The sequence below is a fragment of the Lagopus leucura genome, unplaced genomic scaffold, assembly GCF_019238085.1.
Source record: "Lagopus leucura isolate 7727_CA_CO unplaced genomic scaffold, USGS_WTPT01 Super-Scaffold_100015, whole genome shotgun sequence".
Taxonomy (NCBI): domain Eukaryota; kingdom Metazoa; phylum Chordata; class Aves; order Galliformes; family Phasianidae; genus Lagopus; species Lagopus leucura.
The window spans coordinates 14,680,664-14,702,732 of record NW_024962269.1 but is presented as its reverse complement, the minus strand read 5'-3'; the positions used below and the strand labels follow the sequence as shown (position 1 = coordinate 14,702,732).

The window sequence follows — 22,069 nt, the reverse complement described above, 5'->3', positions numbered from 1 at the left end:
CTCTGAAGCTAAACAATTAAAGAGGTTGCAGGTTTGTGGAAGCATTTTTTTTTCCCTTGGGTCATGGTAGCAACATTGGCGTTCCCAACCAAATTATTGCACAAGAAGAAATGGAGCAGGTCTTTATGTTTCATAGGAACCCGGTCCTTGTTTACTGCAGGGTGAGCTGTATGGGATTAGCTTCGCTAACTCTACCTGCTGGTGGTGTTATATAGGAAATAGAACAGTGATTTACTTCTTCCTTTTGAGACTACGTCATCCCTTAAGTTGGGACTTTCAAACGCCCTAAGTCACAAAGCTGTTCCCATCAAAATGTTTATCTCAGATGAAGATTGATCAGTCATTTCTTCATTTCAATCTTTGGATTTTCTTTGAGCTCTGTAAATCCCCGTCTACCATCACATCATCAGCTGAAGTGGACATCCAGCAACTGGCCTTGGTGTCCAAGCACTCACGTCCCAGCTCCGCTTCTTGTTACGTACACATGTACTTCTCTTGTTTATACCAAAAAAGATGAATTTCTACCCCAAATGTCCATTTAGTTTGTTTATTAGAAAACTGCTTCAGTCCATATGAATTTCCTTGCAGAGATGCAGGAGGGGTCCTGCCCTCCCATACAGCCTGATGTTAGAGAAGAAATGACCCAAAATTGCTAAACTAACCAAATGAAAACAAAGCACCCCACTGGAGCAGAGGCAAATTGTGCTCAAAGGAGCAGATGGAGGAAGAAAGTCCCCAGATAGCAAAAAGATGTCTTAACCTAGCTACTTCAGTGGCTGGCTGTATTTAACGGAGAAAAAAACAAACACAAAGAGCATATCCATCACCAGAAGAGCCTGTCCCCAATAGCTGCTCATGGATGCAGGGAAAGCACCTCTATTTTACTTTTGCACTTTCCACCCAAACAGCCCACGGGTCATTGCTCCACTGAACTGCCGCATGGCTTTCCTGGGCCATGCTTGGGGTGGTTTGATGAAACTGGCCTCAGGAAGGCACAGCCAGCTCCCAGAATAGCTATAGAAGTCACCTCCACTGAGCCCACTTCTGTCCCTTTTCCAGGAGTTGTGCCACTTGTACCTGGTTCAGAGCATCTCCTCTGTCCCACTCCTTGTCCAGGGGGTGCAAGCAGTCCATGCCCCATTCTCATCGCTATTAATTTAGCAGCCTGTTCCTTCAGTCTCAGCGTGCTCTACATAGGCCTAACAAACAGGGAGAAAAGCTCAAGCCTCAGCCTTTCCTAGCCTCAGCCTTGGAGGCTGAGACTCTGGGAGTGGTCAGCATTCATAAACGGATTGTGAAAGTGAGCAGAAAGGCAATCAGTCTTACCAACAATGTGCAATTCTTCAGGATAGTCAAAACTAGAACCTTCTGTGAAGCGCTGCAAAAAATTTATGATACCATGGAGTTCATCTGCCTTTGTACCACAATGGCAATAGAGGCAAAGTAACACACATGGAGGAAACAACTGCTAATGCCACCCAGACAGTGGTGGGGACTGAATTAGCTATCACCACTACGAACAAAAAGTCTTGTCATTATCGTGAGTAATTCTTTAAAAACATCAGCACAACACTCAGCAGCTGTTAGAAATGCAGAGAGAATCCAGCAAAAGAAGTTCTGTTGCTCTGCCATATAAACCCACAGCTCACCAGTGCCCTGAGCATTGCATCCAGCTCTAGAATTGCCCTTCTCTCTACAGGAGTTTGTATAATCCCAGAAAATGCAATGAGTGGTAAATAAAAAGAGTGTGTACAAAGAGAAGAATATGGGAACGGTGAGCAGAACTGGAGGTGAAGTGTGAAAGCAACTGTACTTATGAGCTGAATGGAAAGATGAATAAGAAATAATTCACTTTTTCTCATAACATGAAAAATTTAGGGGAAAACCAACAAAACAATTGAGCAGAAAAGGAAAGTATGTTTTCCTACATAATGGTCATTTGACTGTGGAACTCATTGCCACGAGATGTTTTGGATGCCAAATTATAAGGGGGTACAGAAAGAGCAGAGGAAGTAAAGTAGATGAAACAGCGAGGGATGGTAGAACACTGGGATGGAGATACAACAGATGAGCAAGAGCCACAAGGATAGCTCAGAGACATGAATACACATCCTGTTCTCACTTTTCTTTAAGTAACCACCACTAGATACCATCAAAGTGAGATGGCCCCATTATGAGTGAAAAAATGATAATAAATGATCAAGGAAAGAGCTTCTGAGATGACCAGGGCGTCCACACACCCTGCACTTAATCCCAGCTGAATATGGATGGCACTTGGGAGCACCTACAGTGCTTTGGGGCCTCTTTCTCCTTTAAGCTCCCACCCTCCTTCCAATGGGAAAAACTGAAAACTGCTGATACGTTTGACTAGTTTGCCAAAGAGATTATCTTCTAATGTCTCTGATGGGCTACAGCCATTACTGCTTCTGATGTGGGAGGTTCAGAGCCTGCTTCTTTTCCTTCCTCCTTTGAAGGAACTGAGGTTTCTTCTTTCCCCCTTTTGTTTGCCACTTTTTCAATGACGTGCAAGAATTCAAGACAGCTCTATTTTAAAACCCATTAGCCAAATAAACATGTAGCCTGGTTCTTTGCTATTCAACTGCATTTTAACTTCTTTTCAATAAAGAGCTTCAAAAACTAATTTAGACATTTTTCCCCATTACAAGTTCATTAAACCGTGTTAAGTCATTGCCTGACATGAAGGATTACTGCTTCAGAGTTTTACAGAAGACTGGTTTTAAACTCAAAAATTAAGGTCCATCCTCGGTGCACTTTGGACCTGGCCAGGAGCCACATTGAGCAGCTGGGCTCTGGGAGCCCTCTCCTAGCAAGGCCCATCCATCTACAGCTCCAGGAACTTATTTACAAATTCAGCTGCTGACTCCAGGCCTTTTTTGCTACCAGCTTTAGGTCAAACAACTATCACTCCCTTTGTTCTCTCCAAGGCTTTTACCATGTTTCTTATTCCTTCCTTAAAACGTTCTGCTCCCACCTCACATACCATGAACATCCCACCATCATTTCCTACATTAACCCATGCAGAGCTCACTGCACATAACTGCCAGCCCCACAAGAGCTGTAATCCCACTATTAAATATACCAACAGAATTCTCCTGCGTGCCATTCCCCCACCTTTGGGATTTACAGAGGATGATTTGTCCTTCATCCCAGCCAGCTCTTGATCCTCCCTGTCCCCATCCACCCACGTGAAATGTCTGCTATGGGAGACAATCTGTAAACATGCAGTCAAAACAGCCAGCACAAAGATAATTATATACTTGCTGTTGGCCAACTGATCGTACAAGGGTGTAAAAAGATTAGCTCACGTTTGCCAGATAAGCTAAGTGCAGAATACTATTAGGATGAGACATTTCACTTGGGGTGGTGGGGGTGTGTTTATCTTTTCAAGATCATCCTTCGAGTCACAATAACCAACTGCAGCCCAGCCAGGCGAGTTCTGCCTTAGCATACCTGGACCTTGATTTCAGTGATGGATGGGGCACATGCAGACCCAGCTTATTTTTATGCTTCCAAGGACAGTGATGGAGAGATGCCAGATGTGTTACTACGTTAATCTGTAGCTGTCTGCATTTATGTTGACATACTTTTTACTTCTATATGACTCTTGTCTTTCAGTAGGAGAGCTCAAGAGCTTGTCCTTATGGGAGCCCATTCTCCAGATGTGTGTGCTCACAGCAATCCTTAATCTCAGTGCTAGAATTCCTCTGTCCTCCCATCCCAAGGCACGAAACCCTCGTGTCTTTATCAGACATTTACTCCCACTGAAGTAGAGGAACAAATTCCTTGTCCTGTTTTTGCTTCATTTTAAATCTGAAACCAAGCAACTTGCAAGTAAAGTCCCTCTTGTTTTATCAGGTTATTGGTGGTATCCAGAAAGGCTCTAATCACTTTCCAGTAGGAATCCTGAGTGTCTCTCATAAGGACTCTGTCCATGTTTTTTGCATGAATACAGGCATCAAACTCTGTGGAAGGCAACTGATAGGAGTAACAAAAAGTCTTCTTTCCCATTATGAGGAATGCAGGACTCATCATTTTTAAAGCTCAAGCATGGAGTCTCCTTCCAGCCCACCTGCTAGCCATGCATGCCCTGCCCAGTTTCCCAATCTTCCCCCTCCCTCACTGAATTTTTGGCTGCTTCAACCTTTCCAATTCTTGAATTCTCATAGAGCCGAAATAAATAAATAAATAAATACTCTGACTCTAAACATTCTTGTACTGGATGGTAGGACAGCTCAGACAACGCTTTCCACTCCCTAAGCAACAAATGGTATGCCAGTTAGTGATCACACAAAGCTTTTCCCTAAGTCTTTACACCGTAACTCTCATTCCCTGCCTGTAATTCTTAATTCTAGACCACAACTTTCGCTTCCCCTTGCCTACAATTCTTATTGTTGCCTATTGAAAAGTTCCCAGAAATCTTGACCTTGAATCATATCTTGCCATGAAGTTACTCACCCTTAATCATGTCACACCTGGACTACTGAAACTTCTGTTTAAAATATTCCAAGAACTCTCCAGCTCATCTGAGCACACAGGGTCTGGAATGCTCTGGCCAGAATCCTCTCATTTTCCAGGAAATGGATGATATCATCCTATTATCTGTCAGCTGTGCTGCACTGCCCATCAGCCCAAGCTTCACAGCTCTCTGCTGATTTACTCACATCCACCCACTTGACTCCAACATTATCAAGAAATTAAGATAGTTTGGATAAAAATTTGTCATATTCGTGTATTTAGCTGAAGCCATTGACATGTACTCCATTGACATGCAGATGTATGGATTATCTTCACCCTTGTTGGAGGGAAGGAAGGATGAGCATTGTTCTCCTTTGAGACACTGGGAAGCTCTGTCCATTGGGCAACTCTATTCAATTCAGAACTCCAAGAGATTAATTGCAACATGAGCCTGGTTGCATTGACATCTGTTAATTACAGCTCTGCTGAGCCAACTTCAGGCATGGTTGGGGAAGAAAAGTAATAATTTGGGCTTCTTCTTCTCTTCCAAACTCTTTAAGTCAAGTTGAAAGGAGGAGTCTGACAGAAATGATTTGTTGGACTCAATCCTTATGGGTCCCTTCCAACATGGGATACTCCATGATCCTACTTCTGCAACAAGAGGCTTAGAGCAAGCAGCAACCATCCCATAACACATTCAGAAGTCTTTGTGACTGCATTCTGCAAAGTTTGCTTTTTCCTCTCCTGGCCTGGAGAGTTGAAGTAGCTGACAAGACATAGGCATTTTCCAGCATGCAGATTTTCTACATCTGAGAAGTTTTGGCCAACAGCTCTTCACGAAGGCACAACTCTGTTCTGGGAATCCAGTCGTGAGAAAGACAAGGACACGAAGGACATGGGAACAGATCAGAGAGAACAGGGGATGGGTTTCTAAATTGTCCCACAGGATTATAGTGCTTTGGGAGGGGAGAAAATGACTTTAGGCATACTGAATTCAGGACAATTAAAATGCATTATTACTCACAAGGAAGCAAAATGTTCTGGGCTTTCATTACCTAGTAAAAGCAGCAGCATCTGGATTCTTGCAAAATGACCAGAAATAGTGGGGAAGCAGAGCATGCCCTCAGATGACAGCACGAAAGCTTGACATGCTCAGGCAACAGATGAGGTCCTGAGCTCTGGTTTTTAGCAGAATCAGAGATTAAGTTAAAGCACAGCAAAACTTCAGCAGAGCAGAGAGTAAAACGGAAACATCACCAGGCAAAGCAAGTAGGTCAGCTGCACAGAAAGCATTTTCAGTCCTAAAGCACCTCCACCTCTTACAGAGGAGTGCTCAGAGCAGGAAGAAGGCCTTGGGAGTGCCTTCAGGGAAGGACTGGACTGTGATAATTCATGCAAAACCATATGTTCTGAGCACACAGCGATCAAGCACGCCGAGTTAGGTCAGTCAGTAACGCAGCTCTGACACCTAACCACATGGATCAGGAAGATCTCAAGTGCACGGCTGCATACGGCAACGCAATCACAAGGGTGTTTCTTCAGACGTCCTGTTTAGGATTACTGCACAACAACTATCAACACACAGCAGGCTATCACCATATTTCACACCGCACCTCAGGCTCACGTTAGGACAGTTTACCCAGCAGCTGCTCCGAGGAGATCTCGTTTAAATAATTATTTATGGCTGTATTGCATCCTTCAGGTTTTTTTATTTCACGCTTTTGGAACAAATTCCTTATTTAGGCTCCTACTGCCCACAGCTTATCTGGAAGGCTCCTCTGCCACTTGCAGCCAGCTGGTGGCTGAGCAAAACACAATGACTCCTATTCTGGACCAGCTTTTACAGTCCCACCCTGGAGGTCCTCTCCTTTATCTCCAGCTTTCTTCCTTACTTCTTTTCCACATCTGGGCAGCTCTCCTGAGGCTCCAGAAATAAGCGCTCACTATACATCCTGTTTCCCCACCCCCATGACATATTGTAATGAATACAGAAAACACATGCTTGTGTATAATTTGTTATCTCATGCAGAGCCATTAGCATCAGCTTCCTCCCTCCCCTGGATGGAGTCAGGCCCAGCTCGTAGACAAGCTTTCCAGGTTGCTCTGCCACATGTCTCCTTGCTCCTCCTCTGCTCCCATTAGGGACCATCCTTCCTGCTTGTCTGGCTTGAGGAAAAGAGCCAAACATTGACCATCTCTTGGGATACAGATCTGCCTACCCTATAATGCAAAGCAGTGTTTTAGAGTCAGCACAACAGCTCAGAAGCCATAAAGCCAACACAGATCTCACTCGTCCCTCTCAGCACTACAGCACCTTGCAAGTCCTCATCATGAAAAGGTGACAGCACTGGTTGGACACTGTTGTGAAACTCTCCAGCCTAACCCAGGGCTCTCAGCTTCCACCAGGCACCACAGGCACAAGGGATGCCCCATGTAGATGTCTCTGTTCTTTGCAGAGCAGTTGGAACAGATGACCTTTAAAAGGTTCCTTCCAACTCAAACAATTCCATGATTCTCTGCAGGACAGGGATGGGAGCCACCTCCTTGCAATCTCCAGGGATAATTCACTGTGAGCCCAGACTCATATCCCCCCAGGGAAGCAGCTTTGGCACACTGGCCAACATGCTTCCTGTCCTCTTCTTTTGCCAGAAGCTACACAAGCTGTTAATCTCTTCCAGCTCCATCTAGAGAGGCTGGCTCCGTCAGGTTCAATGCTTGCAGTATGGAGGTCACTAGATCAAGCCAGTGGCAAACAGAAAACAATGCAGAGATGTTTAAGATTGGGTTACGCTTCAGCTCTTGTTATTAGGTTTTATTAGTAAAAGAGAAAAATCCTTCCGATATAGGGCAGTTCTTGGTGGGATCGTAGCATCACACATGTCTCTGCTCTCATACAAGCCTAGTGTGGCAATGGGGAAGACCCAGGGACTACACCAGGCTTTGGCACAAAGCCTCAGCACAGAGGATGGATCGGGCTGCAGCTTTGGAAGCTTGGAGAGAGCTGATAGATCCCAGACCGTGACAAAGCACTTCCAGCATTTGCATACAAACATGATTTTTTTGCTCGTTGCTTCATTTGCTGCTCATAAGTCTTTTTAACACGCCCTTTAATTCTGTTATTACAAAAAGAGTGGATGCAAATAAGTGCCTGCAGTCAAGTCAGGCAGGGAGCAATGCATTAAGCACTGTGCCTCTACTCAAAATAAGTGCCAGAAACTCTCAATAAGAAATGGTGGTTTGAGGGGAAAACCCTTAGGATTCACTGAACCGCTGTAAATACACGGCCCTAAGTTAAAGGAGCTGGAAGGCAGAACTGCGAATGCAAACATTTAAATTAAAGAGTGCTGAGAGCATGCTTCATTATGGAATTATACATACTGAAGTATGCACATTCTCACCCTCGCACAGCAACTTGCAAGTAAAGCACTCACAGACAGATCCCATTCAGATCTCATCCTTCCTGTCTCTGATGGCCCATCTCCTGGGTTTAGCCCAGAGGAGGCACTGTTGGTCCTCATGGGGTGCCACAAAGAAGGGATACCCACACCAGGACCAAGTAATGCCTCACTCAGAGGTTATCTGCAGCATCTCCTCCGCCCCCTCTGCTTTTGATGGGGTATTTTCAGTAGGAGAAATGGCAGGTTTGGGCTAGATAAAGCCAGCTACAGAGACCAGAGAACTGAAGTGCTGAGTGTTGTGAATTCAGGCTGGTATATAATTAAGGACAGGTACAGGAGTTGCTGGTCAGATTTTAACCTTGAGAAATAAGCTCTGATGTCTATGTAAGAAAAAAAAAAAACAAGACCTCATGGTCTCATTTTACTTCCATTATGCATCCTCCTATTCCCACCTGCTGTTCTGAGAACTGATAAAACACAAACACACAGCTGAGCGTTACACAAAGCAGACATACTGTCTATGGGATTACCTCTTGACTTCTAAAAACATCTTTCTAAAAATCTCCAGATACTTCGGGCACAGCTACAGCAGAAATGTGACTTACCAAAATGACAGCCTGACCCCTAGGAGACATTTGGAGCTCCAGAGCATTACCTCGTGGTTGACAATTGGGTCTGAGATGCCCATAATTCACATCCAAAACCAGGTAGACATCTTTTACGGCTGCAGTTCAAAACTTCCCTTTCAAGACAAGGCAATCAATCGAAACAGACGGAATAAGGACTGGCCACACCATCCCAAGCCATTGCACCTGAACAGAACCTGCTGGTACCAGCAGTGGGACAGCAGGATGACTCCAGATCAGACTTTGAACTCCGTACAAGCCATGAAATGCACATTTGACAGATTGCAGCCGGGCAGCACACGAGGCAGCACTGAAAGCAGCAGCTCAGTGTCACAGCTGCCCAGAGGTAAAGGTAACACCTTGCCCAGCCAATGCCACAATGCATCGATTGATTTTCCTGCACAGAACCACTCCTCCAGGGCAAGCAGAGGCCCAAGCCTGCTCCTAATCTCACCTCTGTCAACTACTGCTGCTTAACAAGCAGGATGCAGTCTGATGTCCTTTATGTTAACCACCTAGAGGCTTTGATGACCCTAAAAAAGATTTTAAAAAATGCAGTTGTTTTAATTTCCAGGCCTTCAGCAGAAGGGTTTGATTTTGCATGGGAAGGATGAGGAAGAAAGCAGGGCTCAAACATCAGCCAGGTGCTGCTCCTGAGCAACTGGGGAAGAAATTCAGCCAGTTGTTGAGTCCTACTGCAGGGAAAACAAAGACATTTCAGCTGAGGGAACCTTAGCTTTGCCTTACAACTCCTACAGTGTTGCAACCAGAGACAGTTCTGTTCATGCACACACATCTATTCTACATTCCTAATGCAAGTCTAGGTCGGCTGCTCTCCTTTTCAGCAGATAGTGCAGCAAATGCTGAAGCACCATGCTGCTCCTGAAGCACACACAGCACAGGGTCCAGAACAGGTATCTCATCTGTTGGATACTTCTGCTCCTCTGAGCAGAAAACAAGAAACAAAAGCTGTTCTGAATGCATACCACCACCACTCAACTTGCTTCCAAAAATGAGGGCTGAATAGACAAATTTTTTACTTAGAACAGAAACTTGTAAAGAGACAGGAAAATAAAGCACTGCATTCAGTCTATTCGTTTTCCTCTCACCACCAGACCAGTAAAGCTGTTGGCGTTTTTTTTTTTTCAATAAGCTAACAGTAATGGTAGATTCTCACTATTACGGCTGCTGAGGAGTCAGATCCCCCGTCATAGCCCCAAGAATGAGCAATGCTCTCGTTTTGCATCTGCAATAGGGGGCAAGAGCCAAGGACAAACCGCAGACACCGACATTAGGACCAGGAGCATCGGTTTTGTCTTCTCCTCCTGCCAAAGCACCACTGCTGAAAGCCTCCAGAAAGAACTCCATAAAAGCAGCTTTTCAAGGTTCAATAGAAATTCAAATGAATTTGTTTCCTTTGTAATGGATCTCTGAGTCAAACTTTCCAAGAGAGGGGAGAGGAAACATAATCAGAAAAGGGGGTTATTGCTCTTCCAAAAGAGGGAGGAAATTTAAACTAGCCATCTTTTATCTTGTCATCTTCCTGACCACAGCATTGTGAAAAGCCGGCAAGCAGAGACAGCAACACACATCAACAAAGTGCTGTGCTCTTTCTATCAGTAAATCCTGCAGGGAGGAGGAAGGGAAAGCACCGCATTATCCATGCCTCTGCTACTCATGTCACACCTCCAGAAAGCACAGGAGCTTTATGCAGACCTGAAGCAGACAGCTTTCATTTCAGTGTCTCTGTGCTGACCAGGAGACAAAACCCACGAGAACACAGCTGTCCTACAGTGTAAGAAATGTTGCACAGGGCATCGAGCAGTGGGGACTTGAGGAAGTTGCTAAAAGTTTAAGCAAGCAGGTAAAGGCGGTTATCACATGAGAACATCAATGAGTACAAACAAGTTGAAAGCAAAGTGTCACTTAAACACATCTCCAGCTGCTTTTGTACAAGGGGAACAAGATCACTGCCTCCACACCTTGTCCAGACTTCCAAAGCCCACTGGCATTGCTCTGCAACACGGGATGAAGCAGAGCTTCCTGCTGATTGAAGGGTGATCTGAATTTCTAGCCTGCACTTCTCCCTTAACTCCCATCTAAAAGAAAGAGCATTTGGATGCAAGGGCGTCAAGCAATATGAATCATCTTTAAAGTATTTGGCTTAATTAGACAAGGATAAAGAGGTTTAAATAATGTCACTGAAATCTAATTCTCCGTATTAACCTCTGTCATAAAGCAAGAGAGTGAAATCAGTAAAAGTGAAAAAGTGATGGTTTAGCTAAGCTTATTTGTTACAGCCACTGCTCTCAAACAAAGTGATTTTTATGGCCATGAGCCTCTGTAAGAGCAGAAAGCAAGGTCACGATAGCAATACATCATTCTGGGGAGAACAGTGCTGCAACTCACATCTGGGTCTGCAGGAATAGGAGGCAGCTGGGACTGGCTACTTAGAGAATAAATGCTACTTAAAATAGGATGCATATAAGGTGCATGGTCTGGTGTGACAGATGAGTCAAAGCAACCCAACTAAGCGGCAGCTTATCTCCTGCCTTTGCAAGAGATCATTCGACATAAAGACCAACAGAAAGCTGTGGGGACGTATCTGGGCTTCATTTACACTCTGTAGTACAAACCCAGCCCTCTGAAAGTATACAAAGATATGCAAGTTTTCAATTCAAAGTAGCTTCTCGTTTGGTTTTGTTTCAGAAGTTGACTTTGCTGCTTACTACATTTTGGAAATAGAGATGGGAGAAGTGGATGAAGACAGGAAGCTAAGAAGAGAAATGAGACTTCAAAAGCAAGCTGTGCATTTTCCTCATCACAGATAGAGAAACATAGATCTTAAATACTATTTAAATTCAAGATCAGTCTACCTTTATGCTTCTTTAAGCACCAGCTCTGAGTATGGCTCTTATGTAAGGAAACACTTTAGGAGCAAACAATTAGACTGACTTCCAAGGTTTCTGCACACAGAGGCACTTTTGCTTAGAACACCTGATGTTCTCTTGACCTAGCAGATAAGGTGGAGGAAAACAACAACATCTGAACCCCAAAATCTCACTAGATTTAGCTTTCTTCTTCAGACAACCAAATGGCATTGCTTTTTCGTCACTTCACCAACAAGAGAATGCTCCAAAGGTTTGTTTTTAAAAGGCCTTGGCAGAACCCAATGGCTTCACTGCAGAACTGGTGGTCCATACATACGAACATTGAGTGAATAGCATAAAAGATGGCAGCAACAAAAACACCACAGAGAATAAAGGAGAAATGCCTTAAAGTTTGTTCTAAAGAGGACATCTGAACAGTAATCATTTACTACTCCAACGATTATACAAGAAAATGATATCATCAGCAAGATGAAAGACTTCAGAGACAGGAACATTTGTTACTTCCCAGCCAAAAGACTCAACCTGAAAACAAAAGCTTCAGCTCCTCTACAGTGGGATAATTAAACACAGGAGTAGCAGAACAGCAAAGGGTTTTGATTTGCCATCACACGGACCTTTAAGCTGCATTCAAACCTTGTCCTGAAGATAAATTTGCATCCAGTTATTGAGACAGGTTATCAGGTTCAAAGCAGACAGAAGCCTGAGGCCAGGCAGTTTGGTGGCACCTTAAAGCTCCATGGCCACGTTCCCATCTGTGTGACAGCTCTGTCCGCAGCAGAAAGGACAAGCATGGCCCTGCCCATAGAAGGAGTCATTCTGACATGCTGATGAGGTATGGTTCCCAACTCCAAGCCACGGGCAAAGAGTCTTTGTAGTGCAAAGTACAAAGAATTATCCAGTCCAGATGTAGCTTGTAACAATGACAACCAAATTCTCACCGGAGGGATACGGTGTTGCATGGCATAATTCATTACAAGTGAAAACTCTGCGAGCCAAGAGAGAGATATAATCTAATTATTTCTGGTTTCTCAAGACTGAGGGAGAGAGGGAAATTTAAAAGCAAACAATGCTGCGTTGCTCAATGTGGAATGCTGCAATATGAAGAAGGGAAAATTAAAGCACTGCAAAAAGCATGTCAATTTTCAGGAGATATGGCACTAACATATATTAATATTTCTGACAAGCCAAGAATGTCAAATTTCTAAGCACGATATGAATCACATCAGAATTAAGAACAGCTGAGCCTGCATAACAGATTATACAAGTATTCACAAAGCACAGGAAATGCTCAAAGCCAGCAAGCTCAGCTGTATGTATGTTTATAACTAATAACTGTTATGCTACATGCATCTGATAAAAAGCTGCTTTATTGACAAGACAACTACAAATTAACAAAGTTTAGTTAAGACGTTGAACATCTGGGTAAAATGTAGTGGCAATCAAGAACACCCTTTAAAACATGGGGTCTGCTCTCATTAAAATCTGCTCTGCTGCTAAGACAGAAGGTGGGCCAGAGATTTGTGAAAGCAACTCACATTTACTGAAGGATTTCCCCCACCTCAGAATGGTAGATTTTAGAAAATTCTGTCAAAATGGCTTGTGGGAAAAAATAATCAGTGTTGTACCCAAGGTCGGGGGAGAAGAGAACACAAAACATAAGTCTCAATTAGCAGTAGAGGACATCTGAAGCCATTTCCCAGATAAAACTGAAATTGCCCTGATCTGGATCACCTTTCAAGGAACGTCTCACTTGGAACTGATTGAAGTGTTTGCTAATAGTGGCTGCAAACAACCAATGACTGAAGGAAAATCAATCTCTTTCATGCACTTGGATAAGAACCAACTAGAAGCAGAATACAGAGCACAGTACTAATAATGCAGGTATGTCACTGCTAGTTTGCTGGGGAAGCCTTGGAGACCACGTGGGGGTTTTGTTGGGTGTTCATTAAATTTGTCACAGTTTTACAACCTTGTAATCACAGCACTAAGAAAAGAAGTTGAAATCTCCATCCTTAACTGCCATGCCCAGTTTGGAGCAGGAAATCAAAGTCTCCTGCTCCTCAGGACTGAAGACTGAACCATCCAAAACCAAAATGATTGCTTTTCTGGCTCCACAATCAACAGATAGCTTACCCAACCAGAAATGGAACAGACTCAAATACTGATGCAGATTATTTTACACTAAGGGACTCAAATTCCCAAGCCCGACAAGCCCCATACCAGACATTTCTTTCTTTCTCACATACAATTCACATCCCAACCTCATCCATCCTACCAAACAGCCCAGTCACTGTTTTCAGACTGATTGCTCTCTAAAAATTTGTTTTGGCTTCCCAGCAGCAATATTAAACCCATGACAAGGCAAGCAGTATCTGGACAGTTAGGGGATGGAGCTTGGGCTGAGCTGCTGGAGAGATGCATGGCTTGGGAGTCACATTTCAATAGCCCACACTCCCCAGCTGGGCATTCTGAGGTTTAAAATCAAGTACTGGAAGACATTTGTTACAACATTTAAATGCTATAGTCAGGTAATAACAGATGGGAGCCTAAAAATCACAAATAATAGACATAGCTGAACAGGACAAAGACGTGTCCTGTTAACAGCCCCACTTCAGGCTTAGACATGCTAGTGACAGGGCAGCTTTGACTGTTCCAGCCATCAAGATGCTACTCTATTTGCATCCCAGTATTTCGAATGTGTTGTGAATGTAGGCTGCATTAACAGCCTAGGAAATGCTTTTCAAAAATATTCTCCTCATTAGGTCGCAAGTTGAGAAGCAGGACTGAAAGCTGGCTATTTAAGTCAAATATTTGTTATCATTCAAGTTGGCAGGGATCTCTAAAGGTCATCTGGTCCAACTGCCCTGCAATGAGCAGAGACATCAACAGCCCAATCAGGTGCTCAGAGCCCAACCAGCCTGACCTTGGGTGTCTCCAGGGACAGGGCACACACCACCCCAAGAGCAAAATAAAAGCTTTAAACCAGATTAACTGGGAAGTGACAATTGCTTCAGATGAGTTACAGTGGCATAAGTAAAAAAAATGAGGACAGAATTTAATACATGGAACAAGTTAATGGAACTGACAGAAAATAATCTGATAGATTGCAAATAGACCCATTTTTGCATGTCAGAATGGAAGCGTTATGACCAATGTTGTGTTCTTGAACAAAGACTAGATTCTATTCACTGTACGTCAGCTGTTTTCAGACTTAAATTTCCTCTTTGCAGCATCTCCCTTCTAGAATATTTTTCATTCCCCTTTCCCAGCCATTTAGGGAATATCTCACAGATGCTGAGAGGTCTGCAAAACACTGCAGCGATTGGGGAAAAGTATTCTCAGTAGCACTTGTAGCTCTCAAGCATGTTGGCTGTAAGACTACATAAATGTGATTATAAAGAAAAATGGAGTGAGCTTCAAGAAGCCATAGAGGTGCTTGCAAACCCTTTAGATTGCATCTACCCCCCATAGATGCATCACACGAGCTTCCTGCAAACATGAAGATAAACCTTCCGTGTTCAAAACTTACCTGGGACCTCACAAACAGCCGTCAGCAGCATTGGAGAGCCCAGATGTGGAGGAAACAGCTGGAGTTCCCATTTCTTTGCTAGACAGCTGGAGACTTCCCAATGAAAGACAACACAGCTTTCGATCCCAAGCTTTTACTGCTCCAGCTGCACACTGTGGATCCCTGGGGAATGCACTGGCTGAGGGATTCCTGGTAGCATGGTTTCATAAAGCAATGCACATATCTGGCTTGTTTCTTGCGAGATTAAATCACTTCTCAAGCTTTCTTTCAGTTAATAACATGAGCCAAGAAGTTCAGCTATACAGAAAAGGTTCAATATGGCAGTGATACGGAACAAACTTCCACCTTTCAATACTTACCCAGTTTCAAAGAGCTGTATAAAGCCTTTGAGGCCACGGTAGCCCCAACCCATGCAGAAGCAAAGAAGTTAAATGCTTCAGTGGAAGTGGTTGGGGAAACACATGGCAGATGCAGCACGGACCTCAGCTCCCTGATCTTCGCTCATTTTCATCAGCTCCATCACTTCTGCTCTCAAAGAAGCAAAAGCTTTAAACTGTGGTAAATAAAAAAAGCCATATACTGTTGTAAGAAGAAAAAAGGTGTTTTGCTATGTAAGTGTACTTCCTTATCACCCACTTACACCGGTATAGGCCACATACTCTAAACAATGCCATTTGTCAACAGCTTGTAAATAGTTTTGTTTTATAAAGTAGTAACATTAGCCACTGTTTTAAACTTAACAAATGAACACTCAAATGGGAAATATGATACATAAACAGGAACAAAGTCTTTAACAGCATTTAGTAAACACACCAGTGGCCGGTCTGTTAGGAACCATCATCAACAGTTCTAAACACAACTGCTGACTGTACAGCTTATGTACTCCACTGATGTTTGTGCAGTGTGCTACTGGGCAATGGAAAACATCTCCCCCCATCCCTTCAGCTTATGTTTTCAAATCTACTCTGCTCCTTCTTCAGGTTTTGGGTTTGTTTTTTTTTTTTCTATTTTTTTTTTCCCCCGTTCAAAACCTTGCTGCAGCTTTGGCTTGTACATCACTCATGACTGAAGCCAATTGCTTCCAGTTCCCATTTGTGTGCCAGGAACATACATCCCCTGACTCAACTTTTTATTAGTAAACGGACACAAACCAGATTCATCTGTAAAACATGACCTCTGTACGGGCAATTTCTGCATTTTAGCCAGCATGTGAACTTTGGGAGAAAAGGCAGAACTTTTGGAAAACCCTGAAGTGGTTACACTGGAATCAGAGCAGGGAAAACCCAAACACCATTCATAGTGAGAGCAGATCCTTCTCCCTTCTGAAGCCCAGCTCTAGTGTGCAGTGAGTTTTATGCTCTTATTCCCTGGTAGAAGGCACATTCTATTGCATGAGACATTTGAACTGCTACTGAGGGCAAACTGCAATACCCACCCAGTGCACTGGCAACATCACATGCACAGGAGACGGTAAAAGGAGTAGAAGAGACGGACAAACATTGAGAGGAGATGTGTAAAGTGGTATCATGTTATTAAAACATTACATTGGAAATCAACAGAACATAAATGAAAAGAAGGTTTTAAACCAGATCCAAATATTTTTTCTTTTCTTTTAAATCTGAGTCGATCCAAAAGCAAAAGCTTACATTGCAAAGGAAGAACAAAATACATCATGGCATTGGTAACACAGAGTTGCATGGAAGCCAGACTTGTGGGCAGGGTGCAAGTTGCTCATCACAACGTCACTGTGGGCCCTGGACAGATTTAACTGAGAAAGTTGGGATCCCAAATTTTTCACCTATCCAGGTCTTCCTTAGTAAACATGCTACATATTCTCTTTTGCCTCGGGGTGTTTCTCTGATGAGTTTGTCCAGATGTGTTCTCCTACTATAGCCAACTAGAGCCAGAAAAGAAGAATTTTCCACGCTATCCCAAAGGAAGCCAAAGTTATTCCAAGCATGAGTGATAATGAATTTAAAAAACGAAACCCAAAGAGCCAGAAATAAATCCACAAGGAAAAAAAAAAAAAAAACCCAACAAAAAAACACACGAGAGCTTTTCAAACTAACAAGTATTGTCTATAATGTAAATAGTTTAGAAATATGGTAATTAAATAATCTAAAAAAACACTCTTACTCTGCTGTACATTTATAAACAAATATTTACAAAAACTTTCCACTTTGTTTTAAAGGATGAGGTTTGCAGTTTGTTAACGATCAGAGTCTTTTACTCATATTGATTCTTTGGTGTACTTGCCAATTTTTTAAGGTTTATTAAAAGTGTTCAACTGTGAATTTTACGGTAATGGAGCTAGGCTACATAACAAATCTGTATTATGCACTTCTCTTTCCACATTCCAGTCCAAATGAAAAACAAAGCACATTTAGTTCTTCAAAGTATTTGTGCATGATAATTTAAATCATAAAAAAGACCAGATTCCACATGAAATTTGGGTAGGATTAACGACGAGTAACCCTACTTCACTGAGCACACGTATAACTTCAGATAGCAACCAGGACTATCAGCAGGCTCAGAGATACACGTGCTGCAGCACTTTGCTGAATTGAGGTCAGAGAAACCAGCTGCAAGAGATGGCTTGGCATATAAGAAATGCTGAGGGCTTCCCTCCGCCGTGGGGAAGGGAAAGGAGAGAGGATGAAAATGAATTTAAACTAAAGGCTTTTTACTGGCCTGAAATGTATGTGTTCCCTTTAGATGTCAGTTACTTAAATAACCAAAAAACAAACCTCAAACAATAAATAATGGAATTACACATTTCTTCATTAAATAGCATTCTTGTTACCAACAAGTCTTCCATAATTTTCTTCAATCACAGCAACAAACAGAACAAATAATTTGCCTTAATATAGATTGCAACTAAAATATACTCTAGATTACCTTAGAAAATATTACTGTAAAAATTCAGTGGGAAAAGATATTGGTTTAGACCAACTTACAAGTGTAGTGTACAATACTAAGTATTTAAAAAAAACAAGAAGCAGTTTTAAGGTTCTGATCTTGTGTTACAAAAGAAAATTCATGCTTCAAACCTGCCAGTACTTAGTTTTCATCGTGTCTCAGTTCTGCAGAGCCTTTAGACCTTAAGGGCTGACCAGTCCTGCTTCCACCACAGCTATGGGCAGTCACACACTCACATGCACACCCCAGCCACACGCTCTGCCCTCACACATCACCTGGCTGGAGTCCCAACAAGCCCTACAGGTGGCCAAGGCTCAGGTGATGCAGTTGTGGGATCAGCCATGGGCGCTCCCAGTGCTCACATTAACCTGGAGTTCACGTGCTGCTGAGTGGGCTACACTGGAACTGGTGCAAGCTGGAAATCAAGAGGTTCTACATCCCATCACCAATCCTCTGAGCCACGAATCTCCAAAATCACTTATGGTTTGGAAGCCTGATGCAGCCATTGGGCACAGCAGGGATGGAGAAGCCTTCTCGCTGCCACAGCTCGGCTGCATCCACTACCACTGAAAAGGTTCCTGCTTCAGGAACTGCAACCCAGGGTTACAAGGTATTAAAATGAACCAGCAGAGAAACAATGTGACTAAACCCACTTCTGCCTTTTTTTTTCTTTTTTTTTTTTTTTTTTTTTTTTTTTTTTTTAAAAAGTATTTTTAATACTAAATATTTTGAAAGTGACTGTTAAAATTAAAAGCCACCATCGGTTCCTTCCATCTCCACATTTCCATTGGTATAATGGGTACAAAACACTCCTGACATTAGAGGGGCTCTTCTGGAGTCATTGGGATGGCAAAAGGAGAAGACACTGGCATATGACAACTCCGTAATCTCTTGAGCATAAAGAGAGTGAAACAATTTCAAATTTCGGCCCAATCTTTCTTCGATAGCAAGAATTTCAATTGTTATGATCAGAAACAAAAACTCTTTAACAGATCTTTTTAATACCTAGCATGAAGAACACATCCAGTAGCCAAATTTCAGTACTCCTTTCAGTTGCTGCTTTTAGATTACTAAAAAAATCACTTGATGTTTGCAGAATTTAAACTTCCAGTACGAAGAGGGTGCTTTCCTGTCTGTGTGCATATAAGCTGAACACCACTTACGTGCACTTCCCACTCTCTAAGCTGAAATAAATTGAATTTCAGAGCAATAACAACAACAAAACTCATCAATGCCTTCAAAATGAAGGGCCTGGCCAATTTCTTTCCTACTTTTTTTAAAATGGATGTAATTTGGCTGAGAACCCACAGATAAAATTCCAACCGAACGTGAAATAAAGCAGGTTATACATTCATGAAATTCAGGGATTAATAACGAACAGCAACTGCCACCATCATCTCAGTCATGTCCTGTTAACACTGCAGCGAGGCAGCAGTTCCTATTCTCACAAATAATGCACTGAGACTAGATGAGGAATAGTGGGGGAAGGAATTAAAAAAAAAAAATCACAATAAAGGGAAAATACATCAGAAAGATTATTGCACAGGAGGCACTGTATGAGAAACAATACATTGGCTTCAAAAGTCCAGATTTTTGTCTTTTTTGAAGTTAATGTGAAAAATAAAGAGGCTGTGCCTCTTCATAGTGTTCCATCACTGTTAGGATGAGACAAAAAGAGCTGCCCACTCTACAGGGAACGTCAGCAAAGAGGGCTGAATTTGATAGGCATCTGAACCACAGGAAAGAGGAAGAGGGCAAAATAAAAAGATGCTTGAATTGAATAGAGTGATATTATGAGTGATATTGTTACTTTTTAAATTCCCAAATTATTCTCATACAGTACCCAATTACATTTTGATTATCAACTCTTCCCCTACCCTGCAAAAACATCCACCCTGGTAGAGACAAAAAGCCCCATCAGACCACAGGTCTCCAGAGGTCTATGGGTATCTTTTGCAGGACTGGCACCTTGATTTCCAGACTTTTATCAAACCTCTGCTCAGCATGCCAATTCAAAGCAACCCCCTCCGTCGTTAGGCCACATTCCACCTCCACTGCAAGTCTGCACACCGAATGTGAAAACAAACAACTGAAAACCCAACAGCAAATTCTAAAATGTAACATCGTATAGAAAGCTTGGACCTTGTAAACTTGGACCAAGAAACCAAAAATTAAGACCTTCTAGCATGTGGCATAAAAAAAACCCAAGGAAGTGTATACCTGCCTTCTGACTTCACAGAAAAATCAGAATTTGCATAGGATATACTTTGTGCAAGGCAACAAGCCTCTTCAGTATCTGGAATATAACTAATCTTGCTCAGAGTTCTTCTCTTCATGGATATCAGATATCATCGAATTTGTGTTTTAAGTAGTCTTTCATAACCTTGGCAATGGGTAGTTCATCAAGTAGTTTTAGGTTTTGAAGGCCTATACACTGTCGGATTTTAATTCGGCATAGATCTTGCAAGTTTCTGGGCTGTCCTGAAAAGAGAAAAGGAACACAAAAGTAAAATGATTTTAAACATGCTTTAAGAGGTAATTTACTCAGTAAAATAACAGAACTGCTGTCTTCTGAGAGGAAGAAGGAAACAGCACGGGCAGAGGAAAGGGAAAAGTTACATTAAGAAGAGGAAATTAGTGCCTTTCTAATGGATAATTATTCAGTGAAATCAAGGGATGAATCCTGAAAACACTGCCATTTACACACACGTAATTTTACTGATGTCAGTGTAAAGAGACTCAATCCACGTGAGGATTCCCCCGAGGCAGCAGCATACAGTCAAGGGTCTGCAGAACAGCAGAACTAATCTGTTCAATTTTTGTGCATTTTTTTCTATCCTTGTGTCACCTGGGAAAAAATAAAACACAGTCTTGCTTCTTTTCAAACGTTCAGACATGAACTTGTATGCCATCTGCAGTGGGAAGAGGCAGCCCCCTAGGAGAGCAAGGCTTACCAAAGTTATTTGAGGATCGCGGGGCAGAGCTGAAGATTGCTTTTTTCCCTTCTAATGAAAAGACAAAGCCTTTAGGCTTTGCACAGCCATAGCCCCATCAAGCAAAAAGGGATGAAAACGAGTTAACCACAATCCACAGCAGACAAGCTTTACAGACATCACGCTGATTTCTAGCAAGGGTTTTCCAAAACAACTGGTTCCCACCTTGAGAAACAGTCCTCCATGCACCATAACGTAGGAAAAGTTAATCTAGCCTCACATCCCAATTGTACCCAGCAATGGATCCAAGAAAGGAAAGAAAAAATAAGAGCAGAACAACAGCCATTGAGAAACCCTGTCCCAATACACCCCTCCAGCTTTCAGCACACAGCCTTCCTGCAGCAAGGCTCCTAAAGATCCAGGCCTGCAGTTGCTGTGCCCCCTGTACATCTGTCTAATGTTTTTTGAACCCATTCACATTTTTAGTATCCAAAACATCCTGTGGCAACACATTTCACAATGTAACGAGGCGTCGGCTGGAAAACTACAAAGTGCTTTTATTTATTTTAGATCTGCTTCCTGATTGTGTTGCTGAGTGCCTCGCATTCTTCCAGTTGCAAAAGAAGTGATGAATAATAGTTCTTGTGGCAGTCATAGCTTTATATATCTCCATATCACCCCATCCTCCATTCATGCTTGGTGCCTCTTTCAAAGCTGAAGACATTGACTCTAATTAAACTTTTACTCTAATTAAAAATTTCCCCACCAGGAGCCAATCCAATGCTCATTGCCTGCCTTCTTCATTCTAGTCTATTTATTTTGAAGTCACCTCAGTAACAAATAATTGATTATTGGCTGCATCATGACCTGCAAAAGTAGTTATGCAGCTACTGCACCCTGCAATGGTCCAATGCAGAGTGCTTGGTAAAATGGTGTCATTACCAAGATAACCTATAATCAACCCAAAAGTAACCCAGTATTGCTTTTGCAAAGAAACATAAGGCAATTGCACTGAGCAGTTTGAACGCCTGCTTCTCTGAGAGACACCAAAAGTGCATTAACAAAGCAACTTGGCCACAAGCTCCTCAGCCCTATTCAAAAGGAGGGCTGCAGGGCAGAGCTGCCTTCCACCAGGACAGTGCTGGCAGTCAGCTCCAATGCAGCCCTGGCTCAATAGACTTTGACATTACAAGTTTATTAGATGCTCTTGCTAAGCACAGAGTAAAGAGATTATGAAACTATTTCCTGTTTTCTACTTTGGGCATTCGGTACTTGGTTTCAGTTGCCCCTTATAGCC

General features: G+C 42.6%; 1 protein-coding gene across 1 annotated transcript in view; it reads right to left on the bottom strand.

Annotated features, from left to right (window-relative positions):
* Positions 1-16,419: 16,419 nt before the first annotated feature.
* ASB7 (ankyrin repeat and SOCS box containing 7) overlaps positions 16,420-22,069 on the bottom strand; it is a 30,737-nt gene continuing 25,087 nt past the window's right edge. Inside the window, exon 7 of the mRNA XM_042876043.1 lies at positions 16,420-20,320. Within this exon, the coding sequence (XP_042731977.1) occupies positions 20,181-20,320 (140 nt within the window). The 3' untranslated portion in view covers positions 16,420-20,180. The remainder of the gene's footprint in view (positions 20,321-22,069) is intronic.